Genomic DNA, 14933 nt, shown 5'->3' on the forward strand with positions numbered 1-14933 from the left:
CTGGAGTGCAGTGGCGCAATTTCGGCTCACTGCAACTTCCGCCTCCCAGGTTCAAGCAATTCTCCTGCCTCAGCCTCCCAAGGAGCTGGGATTACAGGCATGAGCCACCATGCCTGGCTAATTTTGGTATTTTTAGTAGAGACAGGGTTTCACCATGTTGGCCAGGCTGGTCTTGAACTCCTGACCTCAGGCGATCCGCCTGCCTCGCCCTCCCAAAGTGCTGGGATTACAGCCTTGAGCCACAGCACCCAGCCAATTTTTCTTATTTTAAAGACTATTTTATTAAGTGCCTTCATAAGACAAACCAATTTTTAAATGACGTTTCTCAGGAAAAGATGAAATTAACAAACATCAAAAATGTCACAGACCTAGGAGGAAAATCAGATGTTCCGGGACACACTGGTTATATTATTTCTGAAACTGTAGTTAAAACTAGCTGGGCGTGGTGGCTCACGCCTGTAATCCCAGCACTTTGGGAGGCCAAAGCGGGTGGATCACCTGAGGTCAGGAGTTTGAGACCAGCCTGATCAACATGGTGAAAACCCGTCTCTACTAAAAATACAAAAATAATTAGCCGGGCATGGTGGCACATGCCTGTAATCCCAGCTACTCGGGATGCTGAGGCAGGAGAATCTCTTGAACCTGGGAGACAGAGGTTGCAGTGAGCCAAGATCGTGCCATTGCACTCCAGCCTGGGCAACAGAGCAAGACTCCATCTCAAAATAAATAAATAAATAAAACCACAGAATGCTGCAATGAAGGGAAGTAAGAAACTTCAGGTGAGGTTTCCAATATTGATATTGCATTCCCAGATCAAAAGAAGAAATCTATGGGTTTAATGCATCCTGCAAACATTTTTTTTTTCCTGAATTTCCTCTCATTCAAAAACTGTGGATCCCAAATGATGCCGGCCAAGGGCGTGGTGAAGGCAAATTGGTTTTTCTTTAACCCTTGAAAGCCTGCTGGAGGCACCTGAGCTGTCAGTGGTCACCCGATATGGAAGAGGACCATGAGAATGGGTTTACTGTGGTGCTGGGGAGGGGATAGTAGCAGAGAACGTAGGAGTTGCTGGTCATTCTAGTGGTGATGGAAGGGATGGTGATGGTGGTACTGGGCTTGGTGGTGTAGAATTGTGGTGATAATGAAAGTGGTGGTGGTGATGGTGGTAATACTGGTGGTGGTGACATTGGTGGTGGTGGTGATGGTGGTGATACTGGTGATGGTGGTGGCACTGGTGACCCTGACATGGGGTCCAGTAGCAGTGACAGTGGATGCAGGCTCCTGGTGACTGAGGAGCATCTCAGGCTGAGGAGGCACCTCTGATCACCGCCACTGCTCCTTACCCCCTACAGCCTCTCAGCAAACCTGCTGGGCGACAGCGGACTCAGATGCCTTCTGGAATGTCTGCCGCAGGTGCCCATCTCCGGTTTGCTTGAGTAAGTGGAAAGCAGCATAAAGGACAGATAGCAAGGAGGAAGGCTCCCCTAGGCCAAAAGCATGATGGGGGCTCCTTCTAAGGGCATCCGCCAGAGCACCAGAGGACAAGGACTGTGGAGGGCAAGGGGCGATTCTTCCCTTGCCTTCACTCCCCTGGCCTTGGGTCCTTTCCTCTGTCCCTCACACCCACCATGGGCAGAGCCTCCACCAAACACCCAAGAGAGGCTGTGATTCATGGCAGGGTGACACACCCCTACAGCCAAACTGACCTGGGGACAGGGAAGCAACATTCCATCCCCAACTAGCTGATGCGGGATTGCAGCTGCCTGGCTCCTGTCCATCCTGCCCCTGAAATTCTTCTGACCCAATCTGTGGAACATAAATTTGGAGATGTCCCCGTGGCAGGCAAGGGGCCTTAGGAAGTCATCCACATGGTTGCCCCATCTCCCCCGTGACCCACGGGAGTGACAGCCAGCTCCAGGACACCACTTGTTGCTAGGCAACTGAGCTTCGTGCTCGGGAGTCCTTGACCCATGCGGGGCTAGAGCTGCCAGCCTGGCCTTGCCAGTGCCCAGACCCCAGACCACAGGGGCAGCGGGCAGGGTGAGTGCAGCGCTCAAGGACTCAGGGTCTGGTGCCAGTTCTGCCTGTGTGGGGATGGTATCCTTCTGGGCCTCAGTGTGTCCATCTGGAGAATAGATGCTTAGACATGGAGGCTTCTCTTCTTGGAAATGACAGCTGGAAGGGAGATGGAGGGGGCTGGGCAGGGCTCCAAGGAGGTCCTGCCCTCACCCCCATTCTCATCTCCATTTCCCTTCTAGTCTGAGTCACAACAGCGTTTCTCAGGAAAGTGCCCTGTACCTGGTGGAGACACTGCCCTCCTGCCCACGTGTCCGGGAGGCCTCAGTGAAGTAAGGGGATGTTGATCCCCGAAAAGCCCCTTTCTGCTGGCCAACAGGTGCCCCTGGCTGATGATGGGAGAAGCAAGGCACCCACACTTTGTGGCCTTCCATCTGGGTGGCTTGGAGCAACCTCTGCCTTTCTCTGAATCTCAGGGTTTCCTGGGCATGGGATCATAATTTCTATCCCCTGATGCCTGGGTGCCATGGGGACCATGGAGGCCATGGGGTGGGAAGGCCAGGTATTGCCATGCTCACAGAATGAGTTTGGGGGTCTCCTCTGGTTCTGAGGCCTCCATCCTCCCTTGTCCTTGTGGGTGCAGCCCCGCTTCCCTCTCTGTGCCCCGTGGGTGCCCTAGGTGCCTAGGAGGCTGGCACGTCTGGGCACCGTGCTTCCCCAGGCCCTTCTCTCTGCAGCCTGGGCTCTGAGCAGAGCTTCCGGATTCACTTCTCCAGAGAAGACCAGGCTGGGAAGACACTCAGGTAATCCCTGCAGGGTGATGGGACAGGGGACAGAGAGGGGAGAGGAGGCTGACCCTGTGGCGGCCTCCATGGCCCCCTCTTCCCTGGGCCCTCTCCTCCTTTAGAGAGCAGCTTCAAGCTCACTGCCTGGGTCTGTTCCTCCAGATCTGCCCCCGATGCCCTGGTAACTCCAGTCTCAGCCAGGGCCTTGGCATTGAACTTGTGCCTCTTAGCCCACCATTCTAAGCCCAACTCAGCCCAACATTCTCTTCCTTGCCATGTCCTGACTACAGGCCTTGAGGCTTCTGAGTGTCATGGTTAAAGATTTTGAAGCCAACTGAAAATAAATCCCTGATCTGCCACTTACCAGCTATGTGGCCCTGGACAAGTAAAATGGGGATAATAACACAACCTACCCCTTAGGGTTATTGTGAGGATTAAATGAGTTAATAAGTATAAAGTGCCAGGAAAAGGTCTGGCTCATGGGAGTGCTGTCAGCAGTTATTGTAACTGTTATTATTATTATTATTATTATCATTATCATTACCCCTGGTAGCCCTGACTCACTGCCACGGCCAGTTCCTTTACATGTCTTACTTCAGCTGTGAACAGGGCCTCCAAACTGATCCCTGCATCTTATCAGGCCTCCTCCCCTCCATTCACTCCACAGCCCCCAGAGAGATTTTCACAACACACATCTGACAGTGCCCCTCTGCTACTCTGTGCCCCTCAGTGGCTCCCCATTAACCCCAGGGTGAAGTTCAAAGTCCCTAGCATCTTCTCCCTCACAGTCTGATCCAACTGTCACCTTCCACCATGTTACTTCCCACCTCCCCCACACCACACACACGCCCTACACACCAACCCATATACCACATATACACCAAGCACACCCCACACACACCACACAGCACGCAGCACACACAACACACGCACACCACACAGCACACACAACACACAAACGCACCACATACCATACACATACCACATACACACACACATACACCACACACACCACACAATACACACACCCCACAAAAACAAACCCCCCACATACATACCTGGCACATTACAAATACAGCACACACACCACATAATACCTACAAATACCACATACACAACACACACACACACACACACACACACACAGTTCAGCCATAACCTTCACTATTTGCTCCTAGATCAAGCCCTGCCTGAAGCTTCTCTGCCTCTGCTCACACCGCACTCAGCTCAACATTCTCTTCCTTGCCTTTTCTGAGATAAAATTCTCCCAATCCTTTAACACCCAGCTCAAACATCAGCCCCTCCTGGAAGTATCCCAGCAGCCCTGCCTCATCAGAGTGAACTGCCCCAAGGTTCACTGGGCCCTTTCACTTAGCTGGGCCCGTCTGCTGGCCACCCAGGGCTGAGATGCCTGGACAGCAGAGCCCCACGGAGAATCCCAGGCACACCTCCCTCCCCAGGGAGCTCAGCCAGTGCTGGTCCTGGAGAGTAAGGCAGTGGTTAAGAGCTTGGGGTCTGCAGTCAGACTGACCTGGATGGAAACCAGATTCTGCCCTTCTTTCTTATCTGCTGTGTGTCCTTGGGTTAGTCAGTTTCCCCACCTCTAATTGGTGCTATGAGAATTAAAGGAGACCCTGCGGGTAAGGCAGGAAGTCCCATGCACCCAGAGGCTGGCACAGTGCCTGACCTAGAGTCAGCCTCCCTAAATAACTTACTCCTAATACTTTCTTACAGGGGGTGTGGGAGGTTCCTCCCCAAAGAGACAGGAAGCTCCCAGAGCAGGAGCTGCATATTTGGCCTCTCAGGCCCTGCTCCAGGCCTTTGCCCTCAGAGGTGGGACGCTCCCCCAATAGGCCCTCAGGGAGGCTGAGATGAAGCTGGGCAGCAGTGCCCACAGGCCTCACCCAGGCTCTGCCCTGGCTTTCTGCCCTCAGGCTGAGTGAGTGCAGCTTCCGGCCAGAGCACGTGTCCAGGCTGGCCACCGGCTTGAGCCAGTCCCTGCAGCTGACGGAGCTCACGTGAGTGACCCACCCAGCCCGTGAGGACAGCAGAGGGGTGGGGGCACCCTGCCAGAGCCACCTCAGTGACTGACCTCTGTCCCCAGGCTGACCCAGTGCTGCCTGGGCCAGAAGCAGCTGGCCATCCTCCTGAGCTTGGTGGGGCGACCCGCAGGGCTGTTCAGCCTCAGGTACCTCCTCCCCCGCTGCCTCCGGGAGGGGCCATGGCATGAATGGGAGCAGGGGTGGGCACTGGAGTAACAGGCCCCCAGGATCATGGCCCCAGTCATCTCCTGTACCCACAACCCTGCCATCTGGACCCTGAGCAAACCCTGTCCATCTGTCCCAGAGACTCCACAAGGCACACAGAGAAACTGTCCTTCCCCAGACTGGAGGCCTGTGCTTTGGGATTTAAGAAAAAAAGAAAGAAAGAAAGAAAGAAAGAAAGAAAGAAGGTTTCAGAGGATACTGAACTGAGGACAAAAATAAACTGAAATGAAGTTCTTGTCTGTCTGTTCACTATGATCATTTTAAAACACTCAGAAAAAGAAGATACCGAAGTAGAAAGAATAATTTTTTAAAACTCCTATTTCCAGAACCTAGGTTTGACAGTTGTTCATACTTTTTTTATATTTGCTTCTATTTTTATTTTTATTTCAGCTGAAGCGGTTTCAAGTAAGTTATAGACCTCATAATCCATCACTCCTAAATATTTCACCGTGAAGCTCCAAAAAATAAGGACATTTTTTCTGTAATCACAGTTCCATCAGGACACCTAAGAAACTCAGTTAGCGATTCCTTAGTGTCGGGTACTACCTAGTCTAATCTAAAATGTCCCCATTGTCCCCCAGATGAGACAGCTGGCTTTTGGGATCCAGGATCTGTCACATCTGGTCTGCATTTGCACGGGATGGCGATGGTCTTCTGACTCTTCTAACCTGCGGCATCACTGCCCCCACCCCCTCACCACAGCTTTCTGTTTCATGTCAGTGTCTGTTGACAAAATCAGCAACTGTGTGTACTGCAGACTGTCCCGCTCCTGACTCTGGTGGCTTTCTCATGATGTCATGGCACGTGTTCCTCTAACCCCGACTTTCCTGGAAACTGGACGTTAGATCAAAAGGCTCCATGACATTCAGTTTCATGTTTGTGCCCAAAAAACTTACGTCACCGACAGAGCTGTGCACTTCTCATTGCAGCCTGTGACAAGGCACCTAAGGACTGACTGTTCCCCAAAATAACCTGTAAAAAATTATTATAAAATACACATAACAAAATTTGCCATCTTAACCATTTCTAAGTGTACCATTCAGGAGGGTTAAGTACATCCACTTTTTTGTACGGCCAATCTCCGGAACTCTTTTCCTCTTGCAAAACTGAATCTCTGTCCCCATTAAACAACACCCCATTTCCCCCCTACCCCAGCCCCTGGCAACCACCATTCTGCTTTCTGTCTCTATGAATTGGACTGCTCTAAATAGTTTATATGAGTGGAGTCATTTGTATTTGTCTGTATTTGTCTTTTTGTGACTAGCTCATTTCATTGGGCATAATGTCCTCTGGTTCATTCATGTTGCAGCGTGTGTCACCGTGTCAGACTTTCCTTCCTTTTTGTTTTGTTTTGTTTTGTTTTGTTTTTTGAGATGGAGTCTCACTCTTGTCACCTGGGCTGGAGTGCAGTGGCTCGATCTCAGCTCACTGCACCCTCCACCTCTTGGGTTCAAGCGATTCTCCTGCCTCAGCCTCTGGAGTAGCTGGGATTACAGGCGCCCGCCACCACACCCAGCTAATTTTTTTTTGTATTTTTGTAGAGACAGGGTTTCACCATGTTGGCGAGGCTGGTCTCGAACTCCTGACCTCAGATGATCTGCCCGTTTCAGCCTTCCAAAGTGCTGGGATTACAGGCATGAGCCACTGCACCCAGCCCTTTCCTTTTTTAAGGCTGCATAATATTCCATTGTGTGGATGGACCACATTTTGTGTATCCACTTATCCATCAGTTGACACTTGGGTTGTCCATTCAAGTGCCCAATTGACAGTCCCTGCTTTCTTTTTTTAAATATTATTTTATTTCAAAAACAATAGAGACAAGGTCTCACTGTTTTGCCCAGGATGATCTTGATCTCCTGAGCTCAAGTGATCCTCCCACCTCAGCCTCCCAAAGTGCTAGGCGTGAGCCCCCATGCCCAGCCAGAAAGTCCCAGCTTTCAATTATTTTGGTTGTATATCCAGAATTGCTAGAGCACCCAAGATAACTTTTTTTTTTGAGACGGAGTCTCGCTCTGTTGCCCGGGTTGGAGTGCAGTGGTGTGATCTCGGCTCACTGCAAGCTCCGCCTCCTGGGTTCACGCTATTCTCCTGCCTCAGCCTCCCGAGTAGCTGGGACTACAGGTGCCCACCACCATGCCTGACTAATGTTTTGTATTTTTAGTAGAGACGGGGTTTCACCGTGTTAGCCAGGATGGTCTCGATCTCCTGACCTCGTGATCCCCCCACCTCAGCCTCCCAAAGTGCTGGGATTACGGGCGTGAGCCACCGCACCCAGCCAAAATAACATTTTTAAATAAAACTTTTCTTAGTCTAAAAATAATATTGGCCGGGGGAAGTGGCACACGCCTGTAATCCCAGCACTTTGGGAGGCTGAGGTGGGCAGATTGTTTGAGCTCAGGCGTTCAAGACCAGCTTGGACAACATGGCAAAACCCCATGTCTACAAAAAATAAAAATAAAAAAAAAAATTTAATTATTGTTGAAATGTGCAGAAAATCCAGAAATACATAAAGAAAATAGTGCTTTAAAAATTCAGCAGAACTTTAAAGCAGTAATATTTGAATTAATTCTCTTTTTTCCTACTTTCAAATTAATGCACATGCATTGTAGAAAGTTTAGAAAATATAGAAAATTAAAGAAGACATAAAATAAAAATCACTCATGAGAATTCTATCATCTTAAACAACCACCATAAACATTTAATATATTTTCCTATGTTTTCCACACATCTCTCTCTCCCTCTTTCTTTCCACACTTTTTTTCTCCAGATACTTTCCTTTTTTTGAAATGCAAAATTGGGATCATGTTTTATATACAGTTTGGTTTCCTTACCTTTGTGATGTAACATTATGTGAATCTTTTCTTAAATCTAAAAATATCAGTGGCCCAGTGCAGTGGCTCACGCCTGTAATCCCAGCACTTTAGGAGGCTGAGGCAGGTTGATCACTTGAGGTCAGGAGTTCAAGACCAGCCTGACCAACATGGTGAAACCCCATCTCTACTAAAAATACAAAAATTAGCCGGGCGTGGTGGCGCATGCCTGTAATCCCAGCTACTTGGGAGGCTGAGGCAGGAGAATCACTTGAACCCAGGAGGCAGAGGTTGCAGTGATCTGAGATCATGCCATTGCACTCCAGTCTGGGCAACAAGAGCAAAACTCTGTCTCAAAAATAAAATAAGATAAAATAAAACAAAATATAAAAATATCATTTAAAAAATAATATTTTCTGTTTGGATTGTCACAACAATAGTTGTTGGAATAAGGGTGATGTTAATTTCCTTTTTTAGATTGATGCCTACTTGTACAATTTTATAGTTTTAAAATAAGCAAAAAAAAATCAAAAAGCCTCTAGGTCCCCCCTTGACACTCCTCCCCCAGCCCTGTCATGTGTGCTGATTGTCTGCTGCTTACCTTGGGGGGGCCTTATCTGTGTCCCCTTCTGTGACAGGGTGCAGGAGCCGTGGGCGGACAGAGCCGGGGTTCTCTCCCTGTTAGAAGTCTGCGCCCAGGCCTCAGGCAGTGTCACTGAAATCAGGTGAGTCCAGAGAAGAGGCCCCCTTGGAATTCTTCATCTTTCATAAGCATTGGGACTTTTCCTTGACCTTCCCTCATCCTGTGGGGTAATAGCTGTGTCACCAGCTAGTTCTCCATGTCCCCAGGGTAGCAGGAGCTCCTGGGGCATATGTGAGGGGCTACACATTTGTTGGGACTAGTGCAGTAGTCAAGCCACAGTGTCAGAGGAAGACATCTCCAGAGTCAAAGCAAAGGGCTATTGGATCCAGGCAGACATGGCTGGGAGTCCACGCTGGTTGCTTGGAAGTGGCCCCCCAGATGCAGTAACACACATCATGGCTCTTCAACCAGAAATAACACAATGACACACAGAGTAGCTTATAGCAAAGGTTTTAGCATCCCACTCAGCTATGTTCAGATCCCAACTCAGTCACTTACTGGTTGGAGCCCATTACTGTGTCTCTCTGGCCTCAACCTCCTGCTCTTAAAAGAGTCTAATTACAGCCCTTTGTAGGGCTGGGAGGATTACAAGAACTGGAGCCTGTAAAGATGTCTGCTGTACTGTCACCAGCCACACAGCCTGCCCTGCTTCTTCCTTCTCTCCTCCAGGAGTGAGCAAGGGGATGCTCTGGGGACTTTATAATCTCCCATAGCCCTCTCCCCATAAGCACCCCATGAACATAACATTCAAGCGAAGGCAGTGAGCTTAGAGCGCAAATGCAGACTCCAGACACATCCCCTACCCCACCCTTCCACCACACTGTGGTCCTTGTGCCCCTCCCTCAGAAAATTCTGGAACTGCCCTTGGATCCCTCTAATGGCTTTCTGTCATGGTCTGAAAAGGCTTATCAACTTATTAACTTTAAATTGTTGAAAAGGGCCAGGCGCGGTGGCTCACGCCTGTAAGCCCAGCACTTTGGGAGGCCGAGGCAGGAGGATCACTGAAGCCCAGAGTTCAAGGCTGCAGTGAGCTATGATCGTGCCCACCACTGCACTTCAGCCTGGGCTACAGAGCAAGACCCTGTCTCTTTAAAAAAAAAAAAAAAAAAAGAAAGAGAAAAATTGTTGAAAAGGCACTACTTGGGGTATTGCGTGTGACTCACGGAAGCACCTACTTTCCAGTCCTAAGCTGGTCCCTGGCGGGGGAGAAGGGGACCCAGGCAAAGTGAGAGTTCAGAGTTGGAGCCGGGCAGCCCAGGTGCCAGCTGGGCCCTCCGGGGAAGGCTGCCCGACCTCACGTTGGCTACTGCTCACTCCTCAGCATCTCCGAGACCCAGCAGCAGCTCTGTGTCCAGCTGGAATTTCCTCGCCAGGAAGAGAATCCAGAAGCTGTGGCACTCAGGTGGGACCCAGCACCAGGGACCCCAAGGCAGGGGCTGGTGTTGGGGAGGGGGCAGGGCTGCTTCTGACCAATATTCACCACCCTGCCCAGAGACCTTAGGGGTTCGAAGTCTTTACACAGCCTACAGAGGTCTGACCAACCCACTTCTGAGGCATTTCAGCCCCACTCCAGGCCCCAGTCTCAGCTCCAGTCACCCCCATGAACTTTCAGTTCCCCGAACACCATCTTGCTTAGACCTTAGGGCGTTTGCACAGGCTGTGCCCTCTGCCCAGAATGTTCTCTTCACGCCTACCTGCTTCACCTGCCTAACTCCTCCTCATCCCTCAGGTCTCAGCTTAAATGCCACCACCTCAGGGAGGCCCCCTGGACCCCAAGACTTAGTCACACACTTCCATTATCCACTCTTATAGATCCCTGGATTCACAGCACCTCTAATCCATATGGCACAGTTTGGGAAATTAAGATGCAGCCCTGCATGTGTACATTCTGGGAAATAGAGCATGGTAGGATCTCAGCCTCACCTCACCTCCTCGGCTGTGTGTCCTTGTGCAGTGAACAACCTGCACAACCATACCAGCTGCCCCATCTGGACTCCTGCTTCCTAGCACTTCTCATAAGTGAATAGCAAACTGTAGGACTTCATTTGATCAGCATTTATTTACCCCTACACCATAAGCTCCTTGCAGGCAGATACTGAATCCCACATACTAGACTAAATGTTCCAAAACTGTCATCTCCCTGTCTGTGTCCAGGTTGGCTCACTGTGACCTTGGGGCCCACCACAGCCTTCTTGTCGGGCAGCTGATGGAGACATGTGCCAGGCTGCAGCAGCTCAGGTCAGCGCCTGGAAACTCTGTGTGGGGCCCTGAGTTCTCTGGTTGACCCTGGTACCTACTCCAGGCCATGTGTGACCCTGGCATTCTCACTTCCTTGTGCAGGAGAAAGTCATACTTGGCCAGTGGAGGGGAGGGAGAGCCCCAGGGTGGCTCAGGGGAGCTCTTGGGTGGCCCCTTCTCCTCTCTTGGCACCCCCTTCTGGATGTGATGACCTCTGAGGTGTGTCCAGCCTGAAATCCTCTGGAATATCCTTGGACCTTTTCAGCTTGTCTCAGGTTAACCTCTGTGAGGACGATGATGCCAGTTCCCTGCTGCTGCAGAGCCTCCTGCTGTCCCTCTCTGAGCTGAAGACATTTCGGTATGTAGACAAGACATTCACTCAGTCCCCTTTGCAGCTCTGCCCTGCCCTGACACCTCCCGTTATTCCCAGCCCTGGGCTCAGAGGACTCGGTGTCTTACCCTGTGGACACAAACCACAGGTGGCCCTGGAGATGATTTTTAGGGGTACCTAGTCGTAAACATGACCTTAGGAACATTGAGCCACATGGCAAGAAAGTTGTTCCCTTTTTAACACTCTTTCATTGTTTTTCTTTTAAAATAACTGCGAACTAACACAAAGTTTCAAGAAGACTGAGAACTGCTGTGTGCCATTTACCCAAATTCACCCTTAGAGCTGGGCGTGGTGGCTCATGTCTGTAATCCTAGCACTTTGGGAGGCCGAGGCGGGTGGATTGCCTGAGCTCAGGAATTCGAGACCACCCTGGACAACACGGTGAAACCCCATCTCTACTAAAATACAAAAAAATTAGCTGGGCATGGTGGTGCATGCCTGTAATCCCAGCTAATTGGGAGGCTGAGGCACAAGAATTGCTTGAACCCGGGAGGCTGAGGTTACAGTGAGCCAAGATTGTGCCACTGCACTCTAGCCTAGGTGACAGAGCGAGGCTCTGTTTCCGAAAAAAAAAAAAAGAACAAATTCACCCTTTGCCAATATTTTTCCACATTTGCTCATTTCTTCCCTCCCTCTTTCTTCTCCACCTCCCTTTTCTTTCACTCTCTCCCTCTCTCCTTTTCTGAACCATTTAGAAGTAAGTTGTAATCATGTCCCTTTACCCGTTAACATTTCAGCGAATTTGCTAGAAATAAGGACATTCTCTTCCATAATCCAGTAAAATTATAAAATCCAGGAAATGTGACATTGATACACTACTATTATCTCAACTACAGTTTATACTCCAATCTCACCAGTTCTCCCAATAATGTTGCTTATTGCATTTTTTTCCCATTTGTGGATCCAATCCAGGATCACACGTCTCATTTAGTGTCATCTCTTTAGTGTCTCCTTCAATCCGGAACACGTCCTTGGCCCTTCTTTGTCTTTCATAGCATTGTCTCTGACATTTACAGGCCAGTTATTTTATAGAATGTCCTTCCACTTGGGTTTGTCCAATGTTTCCTCATGTTTAGAGTTAGAGTCTGCCCTTTGGGCAGGAATATCACACAGGTGATGCTGTGTTATCGTGCCTTCCATCGGGGCACATGATGTGTCAGAGTCCTCGGGCTGGTGATGTTAACTGTGATCACCTGTGACAGTGGCGTCTGCCAGGTCTCTCCACTTGCAAAGTTACTAACTTTCCCTTTGTAATCAACACAGATTATGTGGGGAGATACTTTAAGATTATGTATTAAGTCTTCCTCAAACTCTCATCGGCAAATTTTAGCAGCCGTTAATAAATCTTACTTAAATCAATGAATCAGCATGACAGTTGCAAAATGTAGCTTTCCTAACTTTACATTTTATTTCCATCTAACTGATTACACCAAGAAGAAACTCTTGGGCTGGGAACAGTGGCTCAAGCTTGTAATCCCAGCACTCTGGGAGGCCGAGGAGGAAAAATCGCTTGAGCCCAGGAGTTCGACACCAGCCTGAGCAACATAGCGAGACCACCCCCATCTCTACAAAAAATAAATAAATAAAATAAATGTTTAAAAAGGAAGAAACTCTTTAGGACAGAGAGATCTTTGACACTTCTTCAGTATTTGCTTTAAAGATGCAGAGTTTGTAATAAACAACAGTAACTAGCTAAACTACAGTGATACCTAATCCTGGCTTAAGTTGTGAAGTTGCTACCTGAATGATTGCGGTTTAGGAAATACTGAACTAGTCCATGCTTCTGCTTCCAAGCTCTGTGGTGGCTTAATGAGTTCATGGTGGAAGAGATTTACGAAGGGAAGGAGGTCTCCTCACATTGCCCCCCACCATCCCTACCCCACATCCTTGCCCTCAGCCACCAGCATTCAGAGCTGCCAAGACCCAGGGCGGCTCCTGCCTGACCTGTTGCCCTTTGACCCCCACCAGGCTGACCTCCAGCTGTGTGAGCACCGAGGGCCTCGCCCACCTGGCATCTGGTCTGGGCCACTGCCACCACTTGGAGGAGCTGGAGTGAGTTGCAGAGTGGAGGGATCGGGGACAAGTGGCCCAGCTGAGGGTGAGGGGTGGAGAAGAGAGCAGGGCGTTTGGGAGGGCAGGCAATGAGACTTCAACCAATGACCCTTCCCCTGATGAAGTACAGCAGTTCTGGGTGTGGCCTGGGGAAGGAAGAGCACCACAGTTTTGGTCTGAATTTCGCCACTGACTCACAGAGGGGCTGTGGGCATGGCTGTTCCGCTCTGGGCTTTGATTGCCTCGTCTATGAAAATGGGGCTCATGAGCCTTGCTCTGCTGGGCTGGCTGTGGGAGTCAGGCTACGGAGAGGGCTGAAGAACAAGAGGGTGTGTGTGTGTGTGTGTGTGTGTGTGTGTGTGTGTGTCCCTAGTCCCCCAGCTTCCTCTCTGCAGCCTTCATCCAGGGCATAGTTTCTCAGCTGGGCCAGCTGTGACTATCATGCCTACCCAGAGCCTGAGCCCTGGAGCCAGGGATACCCATGGGGAACCTGGACAGCGAGGGTGGCCCAGGGCATGCAGATGCAGAGTTGGCCTCCCAGGGGACAGGGCAGGAGAGGGGAGCTGACAGGACAGCTCAGCTCCAGGGCTGGGCAGGCTGCGCTAACCCTTGCCTCTGTCTGGTCTTCTGCAGCTTGTCTAACAATCAATTTGATGAGGAGGGCACCAAGGCGCTGATGAGGGCCCTTGAGGGGAAATGGATGCTAAAGAGGCTGGAGTAAGTAGTGATGGTGGTTGTGGGTGAGTGAGTGGTGGGGGTGGTTAATGGATGGTGGAAGTGGGTGAGTGGTGGGGTTGGTTAATGGATGGTGGAAGTGGGTGAGTGGTGGGGTTGGTTAATGGGGAATGGGGTGAGTGAGTGGTGGGAGTGGTTAATGGGGAATGGGCTGAGTGAGTGGTGGGAGTGGTTAATGGGGAATGGGGTGAGTGAGTGGTGATGGTGGTTAATGGGGAAGGGGGTGAGAGTGGTGATGGTGGTTAATGGGGAAGGGGGTGAGTGAGTGGTGATGGTGGTTAATGGGGAAGGGTTGTGAGTGAGTGGTGTTGGTGGTTAATGGGGAAGGGGATGAGTGAGTGGTGTTGGTTAATGGGGAAGGGTTGTGAGTGAGTGGTGTTGGTGGTTAATGGGGAAGGGGATGAGTGAGTGGTGTTGGTTAATGGGGAAGGGTTGTGAGTGAGTGGTGGCGTTGGTTAATGGGGAAGGCGGTGAGTGAGTGGTGATGGTGGTTAATGGGGAAGGGTTGTGAGTGAGTGGTGATGGTGGTTAATGGGGAAGGGTTGTGAGTGAGTGGTGGTGGTGGTTAATGGGGAAGGGGGTGAGTGAGTGGTGGGGTTGGTTAATGGGGAAGGGTTGTGAGTGAGTGGTGTTGGTGGTTAATGGGGAAGGGTTGTGACTGAGTGGTGATGTTAATGGGGAAGGGTTGTGAGTGAGTGGTGATGGTGGTTAATGGGGAAGGGTTGTGAGTGAGTGGTGATGGTGATTAATGGGGAAGGGTTGTGAGTGAGTAGTGTTGGTGGTTAATGGGGAAGGGGGTGAGTGAGTGATGATGGTGGTTAATGGGGAAGGGTTGTGAGTGAGTGGTGGGGTTGGTTAATGGGGAAGCGTTGTGAGTGAGTGGTGATGGTTAATGGGGAAGGGGGTGAGTGAGTGATGATGGTGGTTAATGGGGAAGGGTTGTGAGTGAGTGGTGGGGTTGGTTAATGGGGAAGGGGGTGAGTGAGGGGTGATAGT

At 50.3% G+C, this 14933-nt stretch overlaps 1 protein-coding gene across 21 annotated transcripts in view; it reads left to right on the plus strand.

Annotated features, from left to right (window-relative positions):
- Positions 1 to 14933, plus strand: part of NLRC5 (NLR family CARD domain containing 5) — a 94340-nt gene that overhangs the window by 67694 nt on the left and 11713 nt on the right. For 12 of the 21 annotated variants that reach the window (XR_010152348.1, XR_010152349.1, XM_016929879.4 and 9 more), the window contains 11 exons: positions 1353 to 1436; positions 2259 to 2348; positions 2754 to 2819; positions 4736 to 4819; positions 4906 to 4989; positions 8517 to 8603; positions 9843 to 9923; positions 10676 to 10759; positions 11025 to 11117; positions 13119 to 13202; positions 13836 to 13919. Coding sequence is in view for 17 of the 21 variants with exons in the window: in XM_016929879.4 (XP_016785368.1) it covers positions 1353 to 1436; positions 2259 to 2348; positions 2754 to 2819; positions 4736 to 4819; positions 4906 to 4989; positions 8517 to 8603; positions 9843 to 9923; positions 10676 to 10759; positions 11025 to 11117; positions 13119 to 13202; positions 13836 to 13919 (921 nt within the window). In the remaining 4 variants the exon portion in view is untranslated. Of the gene's footprint in view, positions 1 to 1352; positions 1437 to 2258; positions 2349 to 2753; positions 2820 to 4735; positions 4820 to 4905; positions 4990 to 5147; positions 5303 to 5458; positions 5474 to 8516; positions 8604 to 9842; positions 9924 to 10675; positions 10760 to 11024; positions 11118 to 13118; positions 13203 to 13835; positions 13920 to 14933 lie in introns of those variants that run through there. The other 9 variants (XM_063797144.1, XM_063797145.1, XM_063797147.1 and 6 more) reach the window with 3 other exon arrangements.

Source organism: Pan troglodytes, chromosome 18, assembly GCF_028858775.2.
Source record: "Pan troglodytes isolate AG18354 chromosome 18, NHGRI_mPanTro3-v2.0_pri, whole genome shotgun sequence".
In the NCBI taxonomy this organism is placed as follows: domain Eukaryota; kingdom Metazoa; phylum Chordata; class Mammalia; order Primates; family Hominidae; genus Pan; species Pan troglodytes.